At 36.4% G+C, this 18035-nt stretch overlaps 1 protein-coding gene across 10 annotated transcripts in view; it reads right to left on the bottom strand.

Moving 5' to 3' along the window:
• COBLL1 (cordon-bleu WH2 repeat protein like 1) overlaps positions 1-18035 on the bottom strand; it is an 81299-nt gene that overhangs the window by 16383 nt on the left and 46881 nt on the right. For 6 of the 10 annotated variants that reach the window (XM_054070089.1, XM_054070092.1, XM_054070098.1 and 3 more), the window contains exons 2-8: positions 16948-17127; positions 12565-12766; positions 11429-11657; positions 9821-9859; positions 8867-8961; positions 8479-8718; positions 116-260 (exon numbers count right to left, since the gene is read on the bottom strand). In XM_054070089.1, coding sequence (XP_053926064.1) covers positions 116-260; positions 8479-8718; positions 8867-8961; positions 9821-9859; positions 11429-11657; positions 12565-12766; positions 16948-17127 — 1130 coding nt within the window. The remainder of the gene's footprint in view (positions 1-115; positions 261-8478; positions 8719-8866; positions 8962-9820; positions 9860-11428; positions 11658-12564; positions 12767-16947; positions 17128-18035) is intronic. The other 4 variants (XM_054070090.1, XM_054070094.1, XM_054070099.1 and 1 more) reach the window with 2 other exon arrangements.

An 18035-nucleotide genomic window follows, 5' to 3' on the forward strand; every position in this document is an offset into this window, starting at 1 on the left:
AAGATATTGGGCACTCATTTTTCCTTGAAGTTCTTATAAGGTAATATTTCTTTAATGTTCAGCCAAATTGCCATACTTTTTGTTGCCTCAAAATTAAACAGCATAAAAAGATTACCAGTCTCATTACTGCTTTCACTTTGATCTTCTGGTGCTCTACAGGGTGGTGAGGGTGCTTTGCGCTTCATCCTCCGCAGAGAGGAGTTCAGGGAAGCTGTGTCACTGAGCGGCAGAGAACCTTTCCGTACTAATCCCAGAGTAGCCTAAAGAAGGGAGACAAGGGAAGAAGAAGAATCTTAGCCATAAAAGAAAAACAGCAAAATAGCTCTCCTAATTATTCTCTAAAAGTATTTATAATATATATTTAGGAAAGAGAGAGTATAAATCTATTACCAAACACATTATGTTTCTCATCTTAATTCCGCTGAGGAGCAGTTTAGAAAAAAAAAAAAACACAAACCGTTTTCTAGAGTAATTGAATACATGCACAGAGGTACAAGATACAACAGTAAAAGAACATTAGTTGTTACATAGAGTATAAAAAAGAGAATTTTAATTCTTTTACACCCAAAGGCTATTCTACAAAACCCAAATAATTCTTTTCTAAAAGTAGCTAAAAATCATGGTGGAAAGAAGCTTCAGCTACATCCCACTGTGATGACATGACAGAATGTTTCCTTCTGTTTCTTGAATGGCAGTCCTAACTGAGATGTGTACATAATCTGTATACATAATTATTAGGATTTTGTTTCTCTACTTGAAATTCTTGAACTTTTATAGAAATTTTTTGAACATCAGCTTTCAAGACTTACCTTGGAGAGTATAACTGTCCTATAATACTGAAGTTAAATTGCAGTAAGTTGTACTAACAGTAATAACAGTACCTACCAATGTTAAAGTGTAATAATGTCTTCACTATTGTAGCAAAAGACAAAAAAAAATTAATTCACAAATTTGCAAAACCATTAAAAAATGGGCAAAGGCTACCTGTGAAACTTCACAGTTTTATGATATAGTAGTTCATTTGCATTTTGAATTGTTTTGAAAATACATTCTGTGTCTCAAAAGACAATGGCTGTACATTTGACTGCCACTCTTAACTGCAGCTTGCCTTTTGCTGAAGAAACACTGTATTTCCACATCACATCTATTAGAATGGTAATGTTAAGGATCCCAATACTAAAAAAGCATATATTGGCACTAGAGACAGTTGCCCATTTCTGTAGTAATTCTGATCCCTATCGCTAGTATACTCAACAATTTAACAAAATCCAGCAGTGACATTAATTTCTTGCTAGACAGATCCACATAGCAACTGGATATGGGGTCATCTTCAGAAAACTTCTCTGTGCTTCATTTTACCAGCCCACTTTACAAAGCAGAATATCAAGGAAGAAGCTGGCATAAAGATACCTACAAATTTTTTGTCTCACGATCCTTTCAAAAAACATTACTGACAACAGAACTGTTAACCACGTCAATACCCATGGAATAAGATGCTTATTCCTGAACAAATACACAGCCTACAGTAAGACTATTAAAAACCAGAAGCTAGAGTATTTGGTTGTACACAATCAAAACTATAAAGAAAAAATTACTTGCAAGAGAAAAGATACCGGCACAAGGTGTCTGTGAAGCAGTGTTTGGCACCTCCTGTTAGTCCTCAAAATACTTGAATGAATGAACTGGGGTGGTGAAAATCATCCTGAGCTACCCTGTGCATAGACATTAATCTATTTTGTCCCACCTCGATGTCAAGTATGACAGATCCCTTAGATACTTTACTGCACTCTAAGGAGCAACACTATCCAAACTGATCACACAACTCTTCTACCTGTAACTCCAATGCCAAAGCAAGCAACAAACTTTTTACAGCAAAGCAGGAGACTCGGGAGAAGAAACAAAGCACCAGGACAAGTGTTCTTTTAAGAACAGCAGAGGATATGGACATAGCACTCTACTTCTAATTAAAAACACTTGCATGCTTGAATAGTCTTTAAACAACTCAGTTTCTAGATTAAAGTGTCATAAAGCAAAAATCACTTTACATTTTTTTTACTTTTGTATTCACAGTTCCCCAAGTAGTTCTAGAAAAACCAAAAAGTATTCAGGATCTGAATTTATGCAGGAGGCAATGTCAAATGTAATATTATTTCCCCAAATGAAGCTTTTTTTGTTGTTAAATTATTTTCCTCCTTGCTGTCAGGCAGTTCTGTTTTTCTTCTCTGTGGTAGCTGCTCTCCAGACTCAGGCCCTCTGTTCTGCACAAAGACACTGTTTCTCTGTTCAAAGGTCCGCACCCTCATCTGCTTCGCACGGGGTCCCTCAGCTGACTTGGCTAGCACAGAGTTCTGCGCGTTCTCATTCAGCTAAACAGATGCCACCAGAGTTCTTTCCTGCACAGAAAGAGTATGTGTGTAGGGGGGGGAAATAATGTTCTTAGCATAAGAGCACAAATGCTACTAGATTTTTATAAGCCTTTCTACTGCCCTTTGCATCCAAAGAAACAAATGATTTGCAAAGAGAGATTTTGAGAAAGTACTAAATGTTCCAGTTAAGGTTCAAGTGTTGAACAGATTTTCTCAGGAATTATTCAGCATATGAATATTAAGAGCTTTCAAATCCTAACAAAGGCTGTAATGTGAAAATAGTACTTTAAACAGATGGAAAAAAATAATGTTATTAAGACATATCTGACAAAGTTTTGGAATATACATCTGGGTGTTCATGTGTCATACCAACTGCCAATGATAACCAGTGTTCTATCAGTTACGCTTAAATTAAAAACCATGTTAGAATCACAAAAGTAATGTAACAGTGTTTGTGCAGAAACACCAGTGAACTGTTGTAACTTCCGCAACATACACAGAAGTTCCACTTTTAACAATATATATCCTTTTCATCCTGGAACAAGCAAGGGTGGTACTTTTTATTCTCAAATGTGTACATAAACATTTTTTATTGTTAAATTATTTTCCTCCTTGCTGTCAGGCAGTTCTGTTTATCTTCTCTGTGGTAGCTGCTCTCCAGACTCAGGTCTTCTGTTCTGCACAAAGACACTGTTTCTCTGTTCAAAGGTCCACATCCTCATCTGCTTCGCACAGGGTCCCTCAGCTGACTTTATGTACACATACATTTGGGTATGTACACATACCACATTTGACACCAAATCCCACAGCACCCCAAGCAGACACTTGCAGAGACCATTGTTTCTCAAGTTCTAGCCTCCGTAAGCAGTGGCAGACATGCTGCCTGGCCCTTCTTATAATTTAAAAAAAAAAAAAAAAGGGAAGGTAATTAGTCCATAGTAATTTTGGAATGCTGGAATGGAAGGTGAAATGGAAGGCAAAACAAAAAGAGTACTTAGGAAAGAATGTACTGGTAGTGGAGCAATTCAGTGTGCTGCAAAGCTCACGTCGCACCAAGGGTGACTACATACACATCTCCATACCACCAGAACCTACCTTTTTTGCTCTACAGATAACGAAGTTTAATGGAAGATATACAGGCAACTGGGATATCAAGTTGCTCATATTTCTTTCTTGCTTTTGTACAAATATGCAGACAAATCTCTGCCCAAGGAGTAACAGGAAAATACTGTATTTGCTCTTACAGTGATTAATGCACCCAGTTTCTATTACATGACTTAAGCTTCCGAAAATACTTAAACTTAGCTGCTACAGAGGAAGTAATATACCTTTGACCTACTGCAAAGAACAGACATACAGAATAGATTTGCAGAAACTCAGCTTGTGTTATTTTGCCCAAAAACTCACTATCACGATTATCTCCTATGATTTATCTATATACTTGGTGGTGCAGAAATAAATACAATAAAGGGACACAGTTAAGCATTTGGTATGCTGATAAGCAGATGCATGCAGTGTTCACCACCAATTCTGAATCATATCAAACTATCTTCATGCAAACTACAGCAAGAGCAAAAATGTAGTCCTGAGCATTGCCTTCTCCCAGGTAACACTGGCTCTATTCAAGACCTCCCTCATGTTCACCACATCATTGTCCAACTTCTCTTTTACAGGGCTGACCATCAAGTTTCAGGCAATGGAGCCTCTAGTGTCACATCTAAAGCATGGAACTCATCTCTCCCAGAAATTAACTAAGTTAACCAAAAGCTAACTAAGCTGTTCCATGCAAGCACTTAATAGATCTTTTCAGAAATACGACACGGTTTAGTTGCTGCCCACCCTTCCCCATTCTCCTATCTTCTCCTTCCCTTTCTTTTCTAAGGGGTAAACGAGAGACTTTGATTTCTTTAGCATTTAAGGTTGCCTAAATAAAAGCAAGGTACATTTCCATAGTTGAGAAGTTCTATCCATCATTTAAAACTGTAAATGTTTTGACTAAAATTCTCCACTTAATGGTGGAGTATGCTCCTATACAATAATGAAAACTGTGTAAGGAGACAAACATTCATGGAATAAAATGAAAATAACCCAGTTTATTTTCTATAAATAAAGCATTAAGAAGGAAATCGGCAATAGTATTTTGGGTATAATCAAAAACTTTTCTTAGAAGAGCTCTTCTACTGAAGAAGCATTATTACTAAAAAACTGCACTGACTTTTATGAAAACCAAGAAGATACACATACTGCATTATACAACAGCACTTCTAAAAAAATCCTTGAGAGTCCTCTCTACTTGTAAGCGTATTCAAACTTGCCAGTTCTAAACATACTTCTAGAAACAGCCATCTTTCTAGATTAGAAAGACCTAATTAGAACTGACAAATAAATGAGGGATTTCAATATTAGAGACTGTCTCATTTCCAATCTAATTTAACATGGAAATTTGCTGGACAAACATTAACTATTTTGGTTGTACTAGTCATATGCTGAGTCTCAAAGAATGAGCAAATCATGCTATGTAATAATTTGTAAAAAATACCCTTACATCCATTGTACTAATTCCTCCCCTAAAAACAGGAATATATCTCCAAAAGCTGATTCTATAATCACCCTGAAATTGAGGCAGAAAAAATTCAAACCCTCATACTAGAACGTAACTGCTCATATAAAGAGCCAGCAGTTTCTTTTTTAAGGGAAAAGAAGTGGAGAAGCTGTAGGAGGTAAACATTAAAGCCCTTTTTCATTCTGTGAGAAATTGGACTACAATACACTGTGAATTTGAAGAAAGACAACAGTGAGAACACTGTTCCCTTAAAGTTGGCTCATTTCACTGTTGTCTGATGTTACTACTTTGGCATGTTTCTATCAAAACCAGGCAAACAGTTTACCCAGTCAAAACTGACATTTCACTTTGTCTTCCTTGTGGATTTTACAGAAGAGATTTGTCCATAATAAGGCACATGCAGAAGGTCATCCTGCTCCATAAAAGAAATAAAGTATGTATCCAGTCTGCCAAATAAATTAAAAAGTAGGCTTCAGAACTTAAGCATTCTTAAAAGCAACATGACTTGCAAAGAAGCACTTCCTGTAAAGCCAAAGTAGATAAAAAGTAACGCTTAAGGAAAAAAAAAGTATATCCTAAGTTCTGTAAATTGCTGCAAATCCTACAAATGAGTTCTTAAAATTAAAATTATTTTACATTATGCCTCGCCTAACACCTTTTGTTTTTAAGGGAACCATTCCTTTACATCACAATTAAGTGAAATCAAAAGCCTCAATTACTCAAGCAGTCCTTGATCTCACAGCAAAAACATATTTGTTGGTTTCCATTAGTGATGGACCCTTATTAGAGATGGGAACCTATTATATTTTCCCTGTTCTCCTAATTATGTGCATACCGTTTTGAAAATCAAGACTGTTTCACCCAAACACAAAAGCCTAAGTTGGAAGGGACTTTTGGAGATCATTTTATCCAACCTTCATTTGAACATAAGGTCCTAGATTAGGTTATTGCAGGAGCTTGAGTATTGCCAGTGAGGAAGCTTCTACCACTTCTCAAGTAACCTATTCCAATGTTCAGTTATTCTCACAGTGCTTACTTTTCTTCTCGTATCAGAATGGAATTTCCTCTGAAGCAACTAATGCCTATTGGTCCTCATCATGTCACCATGCATCCTCAGGAAGCATATACGTCTACCTCCCCTGTAACACATTTTGTGTATCAGAAGAATGTGATTAGAATCCCTCTGAGCCTTATTTTTGCCACAACATTTATGTTCTCCAGCCTTTAAACATCACTGTGGCCTCCCTCTATCTTGAGCCACAAGAACCAAATCTGGACATAATAGTACAGGTGTGGCCTAAAACGTACCAAGAACACTGGATTCAAGGTGCATCACATAGCGAGACCGCAGCCTGTACTGGTGCTTGGGATTACTCCATTCCAGATAGTGAGTTCCACATTTGTCTTTTTTAAACCTCCTGAGTTCCAGCCTGTCATTGTCTCCCTGAACGGTTGCTCTCCTGGCATACCACCTGTCTTGTCCAGTTTGGTGTCAACTTCAAGTTTGTTCAGGGTGCATTCAATTCATCCTCAAGGTTGTTTATAAAGATATTTAACAGCTTTGGTCATACTACCAACTCCTCAGGAACTCCAACTGACAATGAGATTAAAACATACCAACTAAAATATAGGTAGATGATGTCATCCTTTATCCTTGGACTTCTACTTACCACTAACTCACGAAAGTCTTTCTTGTTATTTTTGACACCTCCCGCCACTTAGAGCTCACCTTTGCCTTCCTAACTGCATCTCTGCACGTCCAAGAAGTAACTTGGTTTCTCTTTTTGGGTACTGCCCTGTCCACTTTTCATCCTTCTCACATGCTTGTTTTTGCGCTTGTAGCACACTTAAATGGGACTGTTTATTTTTATGCCTATTCCTTTTCCCACTTACGGGAATGGACCAGTCTTGTGTTGCAGCAAGGCTGCCCCTGAAAATATCTCATCAGTCTTCCAAGGAGCTGCTTTATTCTCAAAGGAAGTCTCTCATAGGATCCCTCCCTAAGAGTCCCCTGATCAAGTTGAGCAATATGTACTTTGGAGTTAAAATTCATTCATTAGGTATTTATTAGAAAGCAGATACTAAAAAGACAAAATATTTTATACGAATTAATAAAATTCAAAGCACAGAGCAAATATTTGCCCACATTTACAACCCAAGCTCTGTATTATCTGATAAATCACTGTGCAATCAAATTAGAATGGAATAAATGTAATCTTAAAAAACCACACCAAAGACTAAGGAAGCTGCACAAAGTAGTACAAAATGGAAAATACACAAAAATATAACTTTATCTGGACCTTCCTCCTTTCTTTGCGAGCTATTCAACTTCAGTCAAATCACTTTAGATGAATAAGAAATATAAGTACAAAATAATAAATCTAAGCAATTTTGTTGAGTGACAGATTGTAGCCCAGCAGTCATACATTACCGTTAGATATAACAGGATATTAATCATTTTAAAGCATGTTGATGTCCATAAAGTATTTTTTAAAAATTTGAATTCAATTAAAAGACAAACACGATGAGGTAAAAAAAAAAAATATTTTTTTTCCCCAAAAAAGTTTCTTTTATTAAAATATAGAAAGAAGCCTTTGTCTTCTTCTAATGATAAAGCTTTTCAGCAGGACACAAAACACAAATTCAGAACTTCTGTTAAACAGTGCTCTCTTGTGGTTCTTTGCATTAATGAAAGTGTAAATCATTATATAAAGATGAAGGAAGTAAGCCTCAATTTTTTTGTCTCTGAGTCTACCACACAATTAATCCCTCGGACTTGTACTTCATCAAATTCTGCATTTTATTTTTCTAGCATGCCAATAACCTCATTTACTGAAGTTCAACTTTAGATAGCGATAGATATTGCATTCAAAGAAATGTATAGAATAATTAAAAAAATCATAATGACAATTTTAGCCTTGATCTTTAATCGAAATTCACAATCGACAATGCGTGCAATGCCAGGATAATATTTAATTCATCAGTTCTCCCAAACTCTGTTGGCAGAATTCCTGCATGGAATGGGATATATAGGTTATTTAAATATGTACCCCACACCTCATAGCTTCAATTAAATATATCCTTTTTTGATTCAAATAAAACCTTGCTTTAACTTGCTGGCAGCACAAGAACATGAAGACCACTCCCCAAGATTTCCACCTTTTTCTGGTAATAGGACATAAAGAACAAACTATTCCTTATCACATATAACCAAAACATTACAAATGATTGGAAATATCAAATCAATTACTAGATACGATAAAGACAATGTTCTCTATATATCTATTATTCAAAAAGAACACAAACATGCTCACAATACTAACATATAAGAAGTTGGGTTTGCCTTTTGAAAATACAGCAGCTACTTTGGATACATGACAAAGTTTCAAGGGAAAACAGCTTTCAATTTCTGTAGTTATTTTCATTCTGAATTTTTTAAAAGCAAGTACTACACTTATTTGCCATTTATTTCAAGCCTCAGCAGATATTAACAGGGTTATCAGAATCTAAACTTCTGAGTTTAAGAGAATTGAAGCAAATGTAACTAACCTGTTCATTCCTATCAAGGCTGTTAGATTTTGCAATACCAGACGCCGGTCTGACTTGGGCTTGTGCAAGTTCCTGGGGAGCACTCTGAGAATTTGGCATAGGCGGTAAAGGAGCTCTGCGTTTCTTTGGCATTTCGGACGGCAAGGTGTTTGAATCATACTGCTTGCTAACAGTGTTAGATCTCGTGATAAATGTTGGCCTTGGCTTGCTCATCAATGGAGTTGCTGGGGCACTGGCAGCCTGGGGGTGCAGGGGGATGAAAAAAAGAAAAAACATATCCAAGTTATTGATACTTTTTGCAAAACAATCAAGAGTATCAATTGTTCAATATGAATATGTTTCTTCTACAAAGAATGAATATTTTTGCTTCTACAAAGTTACATCTTACCTGTTCTTTTTTCTTCTTGCTTCGTTGAAAAAAGCTAAAAAATCCTTTGTTTTCTTTCTCCTTCAGAACATCTAAGTTTTCAGATTGGTAGGAGTCTAAAAATAAAAAACAATAGTTCTAGACGTTATTTATTGTACAAATCCTGTCTCCTCCATTCTTACTATCTCACAGTCTATCATAAGCCTCCTGGAAAGATAAAGAAAATGCATCATAAATCATCTATATTAAGTTTTTCTAAAGACTACAAAATTAACAGGTTTCCTACCATCCATGTTTTTCCTGTCTTTCTCAGAAGTCTGAATAGATGAGTTACAGCCGCTATTAATACCCCCAGCACTTAATCCAGCCCATCCCACTTGTTGTGCATTACAGTTCATATCATAAAGGCTGTAAAAGGGGAAAAAGAGCATTAGCCTCCCCAGCTCTCAGTTCCTAACAGTTTAAGTACGTGGCAAAGCATGAAGTGGGACGAGTCAGGCAGAGGCCCACAGATGGTATGACTATGGAGAAGGATCACTGAAACACCTGCACAGCAGTCATAGTGAAGACAGTCAAGTCCATTTTAGTGTCTTGCAGAATTTACCCTCCTTACGCAGTCTTATTTGTGCAAATGAGCTGTAAACCTAAATGATGTCTTTCTTTAATTTTTTCCTAAATTTCACTTTAAGGAAATCACACTGAACGGAAATGCAATGAGCAACAGAAATCAGCAAGGCCACTATGGGTCTTGGTACGAGTATTAATATAAATATGTCTGTAAATTTAATCAATTGATCCAGAGTAAAACTATACAGAATTTTTTTACATATTGCTCAGTATATTCATTTCTGCATTATCATTTTAAATATGCATTTATGATAGGACAATTACTCATGTTGCAGTTAAACAGATATTGTAATAGGAGCAGATGGTAGTGTCATATATAGTTTGACTGCCTATTTCAGTACATCATACCTTGCAAAGATGGTAAATTTAAATCAACTGGTGATGTAGCTACAGAAAGACAAAAAGAAAGACAGAAAATGTGAATCTGAACCAAGGATGCAGTTATAAGTTACAAACACAGAAAGCCACGCTGACTCCTCAACATCAGGAACAAGTAATTTCGTACTTTCCTGGAATAAAAATACCTGTACTAACTAATGCTATAAACCATTTACAAGGCTGAAGACATACAACACAGACTGGAATCTCGTATATGAGGAGAAAGGCTCCACTTATATTTCTGAAGAAAAAAGGAAAACCAGCATATACAATAGTTTGCTCTGTAAGGTTTGGAATGTCAGGCAGTTCAAACTCGGAAAATGAAGAAGAAAGTAGAATTAAAATATTGTCTGAATAAAATGAAATTTTAATTTAAATTATATTAAGTAAAAGGTACAATCTCACCACTTACTTTCATAAAGCTGAAAATTCAGAGCTTTAAAGCTGTCTGCAAAAATGAAATGGTGAACTACTTTGTATCAAGAGAACCAAAGTACATCTAAACTTCCTATCAGTGTAGAAAGCATATATGCCCTCTTATTCTCCCCTAAGGATTTTTGGCTGTTGGTTCAAATGAAGCACACATCATACTGTGCAAAAAGCAGCTCTGCCAGTCTGGAGATGAAAGCAGTAGCCAGACAACAAACAAGACACCGCACTATGGGCACATGGAGTCCAAGTAATGTGTTTAGGCAAGTAAAAATACACTGTTTTCCAGTGAAGAAGAGAGAGTTAATTTTTGTATCCTCTGAAGGAAAAGGACATTTTCCAAATGTGCCATTCTCCTGTTCTTCAAGATAAGTGGCCCTTGGGATATAACTGGGAGAAGTCTCAAAACTGTAACCACTAAATGATAAGCTTACCATAGGCAGGTAGAAGGATGGGGGTGGGCAAGGAAAAAAGAACAAGTTTTAGAGCAGAAAAAAACAAGCAACTAAAACACTGGTCAAGAACAAGAGTGAGTCAATATTACTGCAGTTCGCATTGAGATAAAATTTTCTGTGAGAAATGTCTAAAAAAGAAGAAATCAGACTGCATAGAATCTTTAATCACAGTCAAATAAACAGTTCATGAAATAGACAAACTTAGAGCTAAAGCAAAAAGGAGGCATGGGAATGTCTCTATAAATATACACAACCTATAAAACTAACGAACAGCTCTCAGAAATACACAGGAACACTATCAGAACATTCTAAAACCTTTAAAATTTTAAATAACTTTAAAACAAAACTAAATTTCTCTAATGTTTTCATTCTTTTCAGTTCATCATGATTCTATGCCTCTCCTATGAGCCAAGGGTGGGAGAAGGAAAAGGAGGGATTGCTTTTAAGTGATTATTGTACTTAGCCACCTCTGCTAGTACCCAACACTTTGTTAGAACATAAAACCTTTATATAGCACTTCTCAAACATAAGTAGAGGTAAACTTGTCAAAGTTTCAATTTCGGGGAAGACTAATGAAATATATACTAAATTGCTAAAATTAATTTCTTCATAAGTAGACAAAAACCAACAAAAAGTATACATTATTGAAATACTAAGTTACTACCTTTTCTGCAATTTACAGAAGTTATCTTACCTCGACTGATATCCATGGCATATAATTCTCTTAGTCCAAGGTCATTAAGAGATTTTGTCACATCAAGGGGCTCTTGAGACTGATAGTTCTTCAGCAGCAGAGTGTGTGAAGGATCAAACTCACATTTACTACAGATAATTGGTATGAGTTCTTGAAGGGGTAAATGTGGACTAACTCTTACTACCGTCTTCTGCGTCTTCTTGTAGTTTATCACTACCCTTACCGTTTGCTAAAGAGAAGAGAATTCCAATAAATACAAGCACAAACTCTGAAACAACTCACAATTTTATAACAGCCTTGGAGTAATCACAGGAATTCCCTTATGGAATGGCCAGGTTCACAATGTTTTAGTTTCAGTACCATTACAAGAGAAACTAAGAACTATTTCACAATTTCCTTCTACTCAAGAAAAGGACACAGGTCTCCTCCTGCTTTAGCAACTGTCAGTTGCCCGTGCAGCAGAGCACACGCCTGGAGCGAGATGCCCTCTAGGTTTCAGTAGGTGGCTGTGGAAGTCAACCAGTGAGCTGTGGGAGTGTGTGTGTGCATGTAAGACAAAGGTGAAAGGGCAGCAGAAGAACTTCCCTGGCCCTGTGTAAAGTGCTTTGCATGACTTAAAACCCAATATTCTTCCATACAGCAGGCAAGGCAGGAGGGAAGATTTAGGCAACACCCAGAAGCTGCTTTAATACTTCTAAAAGCTTCTGCCTTCTGAAGGGCATATAAAAAAGCCCAGTAGCAACAAAAAAAAAGTACAGTATGTATTAAAGGAAAATGAACATACAATCAGAAGGGCATATATTTTACAGCATGACAGATGGTACGAGTCACTGATTTTCAGTTTTCGTAAGGCTGTATTCAGCCACACTTCATCTGCAGAATTTGTCAAAAGGACAGTAAGGCGTGGGATTTTAAATAATATTGTAATGTTTCCTTCCTACAGCAGCCAAGATGTTTGCTGCAACAAATTGAGATATATTTTACCTAAGAAGAGGTTATCAAGAACATGAAGCCAAGCATGTTGAGAGGATGAGAGACAAGAGGAAAAGCTGAAACAAGAGGCTGAGCTACCAGCTTAACTTGTTGAACACAACAGTGATTCTAATTTCCCAATATGCTTTAATTTCAGTTCTCACCTCTGGTATAACTGGAGCAGGTTTCTTCTTATCCATTTGTTTTGGCTTTACAATCACCTTTTCCACTTCAAGCATCCCCACTGGTGTGTTAGGTTTGAATTTAATCTGGTTATTGTCTGCTGATACCAACTCTATAGTATGACTTGATGGATTTAAATGATACTGTGCACAGAGAAAGATCAGTAAGTCCATCATGGGCTTCCTGTGAAAGACAAATGGAACTGTCAAAGCAGATGAGAATTAAGTAGGCTGTAACAAAACGTGCTGCTAAACATTTAACTCAGGTCATCCTTTCCCTTCTAATGCTAAATAATTACAGCCAGGCACCAACTTTAAATATCCAATGTTAAAAAAAAACAAAAACCCCAACAAAACAAACCAACCCACTCCACCACCATCACCAGAAAAGGCCCCCAAGCCCTCCACTTGAAAGAAAATGAAACTAACTTGTAGAAAAGTACATCAAATGCTTCAGCAAAGGATGAAATTTGTGCTTGTGCAAAGCAGTGCTTTCCCTGAGGTCAGCAGGGACATTTAATGCAAACTGTAGCAGTGGTGATAAATGTCCTGCTATTCATTAAGAACAGTTTCCTTCTAAAGCTTTTAGAGTTGGGTAGTCAGTCACTTGTAAGGGACATTTAATTTTGATACCCTCTGCATTTCCCAGTTACAGTTACAAACAGGGAAATTATCATCTTCTCTGTCTTACAAGGATATTATGAAAATAAAAGTTTGTGAAGAAATCAAATGCTATATTGAAAAGGACATTGAAGTGTCTAAGAGAAAATTAATATAGGGCTTGGCTTGTATGGCTTTATCAGAAATCTTAAATTCTAGATGTAGTCTCATAAGATGCAAGTAGCATAGCCAAATGTGAAAATAAATAGTTTCTACAAAGAGTCAAAGCAGAAATCTAGATTATATTAAGACAGTCAACACATTTATTAAGTAGGAAGTTAGAACAGAATTTTCATTTTATATGGTTCTGTAAAAAAGATTAAGAATGACTCAATGCTAGAAATTACTGTGAACACTGTTTTCCCCACACACACAACCCCCCGCCTTTAATTAACTCTAGAATATCATTCCTGTTTTCACTTGGTCTTAAAGAACAAGTGTTTCTTTAGCAAACTCTCTTCTGATTTCTGGAAGGAGGGCTGCACTCTCTAGTGCACACTTACAGAAGATTGGAAACACTTAGAAATTTGATAGATAAAGTTACTGCACACCCATTAATTTTTCCTCTTTTTTTCCTCAGAGGAAAGTTTCTGCCAGCTTCAGTGGCAGGAGAATACTTGCCTCAGGAGACAAAGGCAGGAGGAACAATAAAACCAAAAAGCATACAGAAATGATGTTCCAAGGTGTGAAAAAGTAGCTATCAGATGGTCTGAAGAGGCATAGAAGAATGTAATATACTCCCGTCACTTCATCTAGATGATATGTATCAGCCTGAGGAATACCACAGAAATGCATCGAGCACCAAAGAAAAACAGCTATTGCTTTCTTTTTGCAGAGCTAAACGAGAGAGTTTATTTTGATTCTCTTCTCGCATATATCACAACCTGCTCCAATCAGAAGAAAGAAGAAACTACTCTATTCCTTGTACTCCTGACCCATAACAGAACAAATACATTCATCTCACCCTAACAAGAGAAGAGCTTCACATCATTTCACTGTGGGCAGGGCAGGGGAGAGCAGGAGGGAGCCAGAGGAGACAGCAGACACTGCTTCGGTAGTGAATTTTCTGGATTGCCCATTACTTTTTTTTCTGGTGCAATTTTATACACTGACTAGCTTTAAAAGCTGCCCTTCCTCTGGCCTTCAGTTATTGCAGAATGGTGAGAATGCTGAAGATGACCACGATGAGCATTCACAAGCAAACATCTCAGAAAGCCGTCCTGTGAAAATGCACCATGGTGACAAGGGAGAGCCCTCACTTTAACCAGAGTCACAACAAAGGACAGAATGATAAGTGAGATATATAGCTGCTCACAAACAACAGACAGGTACATGCAAATTAGTAAATGAAAACAGTGATTCTGTGCAAATTTGCTTTCCATTGCTACTTCCAGAAATGACCTGCTTGACTGGAGAACAGAAGTGCCCCCCTCCACTGGAGGCCAAGATGCTTCAACAACTGCTGTAGACAGGTATCCCTATAGTGATACAAAAAGCAATCTTTTTCCTGCAATCACATCCTCCAAAACTTGTAACACTATATTTTCCCTAAATACTTCAAGGAATGCAGTTAGAGGAGTACATATATCACAGTAAATTTAACAGCTTCCATAAATAATACTTAGTAACACCCCAAGAAGTGGCCATCAGCTGTCTTGGATTACATCAGTGCTTGTCCTCCTTCACAAATCTTTAAGCACAACTTCTTTAACTTCACCACATTCTTTAAATTTCCAAAAACTTCATATCATAACATTTATTTATGTATTTCTGCACCCCTTCATCCCTTAGTTTTCCCTACCTGACTAAATAACAATTAAAAACGGCCAATAGCATCCCCTTGTTACATCACATAAGGATGACCTTCACCTAGAATGTAACCAATGATGTTATGTTTGCAACAACAAAAGCTGTCCCTTCAAGTACTGCATTAAGTGTTTAAAGAAAAAAAATGCATCAGGTTTCTGCTCTCCTCTCTAAAAACAAAGGCTAGGAACTTGCTACTTTAAGCAAAAACAAATAAAAAAAGTGTTGAGGCTCTCACATGCTCAAGCTTTAGAAACAAGATCTTCCCATCATGAGATTCACAGCAAGCACACTTGAAACCAAACTGTCAGTAACTACCAAAAGTATTCCTTGGAAGGGATGAAAGGAAAAAGGCAAAAGGAAGGGGGGTAGGTGTGGAAAAAGAGGCAACAGGAGGAAAAAAAAAAGGTGAAAGGGAAAGAGGAAAACAAACCCTACACAATGTTTGGCTTTCTGTAGATCTCTTAATAACTTATGCCTATGGCTTCACGGCCTTCCTTTAAGCTATTCTCTAAAGAGAAAAAGACATTTGTTTTCATGGAGAATAACAAGAATAAACACCAATACTTCCAAAATTTGTTACTAACAAATGTAATTAAAATAGGTTTTAAAAAGTAGGGCAAAGCCACAAAGCTTGTTATTCACTAGCTAGCTATACCGAGTAAACCCACAGTTTAAGAACACCTTAATGACTGAAAATACTCAAGAACGGATCAAATGAAAACTCACAAAGAACTCTAAGAAAACAAATTCAGCAAAGCTAAAGGCCTCTCTGAAAGGAGTCTGAAACTGCAAAACTATTTGTTTGACACACCATTTCCAAATAAAATGCAAGTCACTTTCATATTGACTTTTGAAATCTCCAAATTAATTTTCTCATGCATACAACAAATTAATCATTCAATTTCAAGAAAACTCTCTCAAACTCTGCATTTCTGCTTTGGATGAAAACAAAAAACAAACTTAAACTGATCAGGAAAAGCATAGAACAGCTCTTCAAGTTACTTTTTTTTTAAATTCTTCTTTGACTGCAGAAAATTCATTTACATTACTTGGTTTAAATAAATAAATAAATCAGGCTGCTTGCTTTCAGTAGCAAAGACATTGGAAATACACTAACATAAGCACAACATAAAAACATTTTCTTTATTTCAGCTTAGGAAAGCAACAAACCAGCACCCTAATTGCTCTGATCCATACAAGGCCTTGCATAGGAGCCTTTTTAATAGACCTTATATGATAATCAATATAACATTTTAAGTCCCAGGATTTATGATTTCAACTCACCAGTCGATGCCCAGGTCTTTCTGAACTACAAGTGACTTGAGAGTTATACACACAATCTATATTACCAATTAGCAGACTGAACTATGTATCTCAAATTAAAACCAGCTTAGGAAAAATATATTTGATTAAAAAAAAAAATTTCCAAAGTGACAGCTAGAAACTATTTCTTTGAAGCACTATTGATTTTGTCTGAAGCGGTGACACCATTTTTAGGACTGCTAATAGTCTACAGACAGCAGTGCTGAGCAAATGCTGAACATAACTTTGTACCCAAATAGGATGCAGTAGCCCATCTTTAGGTCTAACACAGAAAGCCTACATAGGAACATTCAATGACTCATAGAAATCAGTATTTTTCTAGATATTTGCAGTGGCTAGAAAGAATAACATGTACAGGTAAGGATCCTGACAGGTGCCATACAGATTTTCTGAATCGCAAAAATATTCTTCCCAAAAGGCGGACAAATACATGAAGTATATGCTAACACACCTTTCCAAAAATATCCAGGCTTGCACAACTCCTCTACTTTACTGAGTTTTACTAGATGAAGTTTAAAGTAAACTAGAGCAAGAAAAGAAAATTAAACAAAAACTTAATTTTGTGTAACTTACCTCCCATTCACTGTAGTGTACTTAATCACATCTCCTGGCAGGACCACTGACAGTTCAATGTCCTTATCAATTACTTTCTCCTTCTGTTCCATGATAAGGCTGGCTGATTCTGCGTCATCAAATGGAGGAACAGAAAGCGGTTTTGTTTCAGATGGAGGAGGCGGCGCTTTAGACTTTCTTCTGAAAGAAATGGGTAAAAATTAAAAGTCAAATATGTATTTATACATATGTTTCCACACTGGCAAACTAACAAGTGTCAGAACAGGAATGAACCACATTTAGTTCTTTTCACTCAGACTATGTAAGCGATACGTGCAATGAAAAGTTGAGCGAATATGTTCAACGTAAAATCAGTGGTGATGTAAGGAAAAAAAAGCCAAAGATGAACATCCTATTATAAAAAAAAAAAAGCCCAATAAACATCAAACCCAAACCAGAAAATGTTTTAACACACATTATAAAAAGTAAATAAACTACTTTTTTTCTCCTTTCGGTTATGCAAATGACCTTATTCGTGCATTCTCCAAAAATATTTACTGGGTTAGTATAAACAAAAATACTGTACTATGCAGCGCATGAAGCCAAATTGTACTGACAGGATGTTTAACACATAGGATAGATAGACAAGGGAATAATCACTTTTCTTCTCAATTTTTTTTCTTTTGATTATTAAAAGCATTCAAACAAATCCAACCAGGTCTAATCTATTTACTTCTATACAGTAATAAAATAACAGTATAAGCATAGTAACTGTGTTACAATATTTTTTGACCCTTCAGTCACAATATGCTTTCCCATTTTTCCCTCACCTATGCTAATTTCCTGCTTTAGTTTTCCTGCTATCCTTTCCCATCTTAGTGACAAGCCAACGTACTCTTGAATGCTAAGAGTGATCACCAAATAAGCCTCACTTATTTCACTTTTACAAAACAAAACTATAAATAGAAAACTCTCTACATATCTTCATATATTTGTTACAGTAAATTCTGAGGGCAAGATTCTTATATCCTACAAAATGTAGACAGGTATCCCCTCTTATTCAAATAACTTTCCCCAGTTCCCCGATATTGTTACAAGAGAAAGATGCT

The sequence above is a fragment of the Cuculus canorus genome, chromosome 6 (assembly GCF_017976375.1).
Source record: "Cuculus canorus isolate bCucCan1 chromosome 6, bCucCan1.pri, whole genome shotgun sequence".
Taxonomy (NCBI): Eukaryota; Metazoa; Chordata; class Aves; order Cuculiformes; family Cuculidae; genus Cuculus; species Cuculus canorus.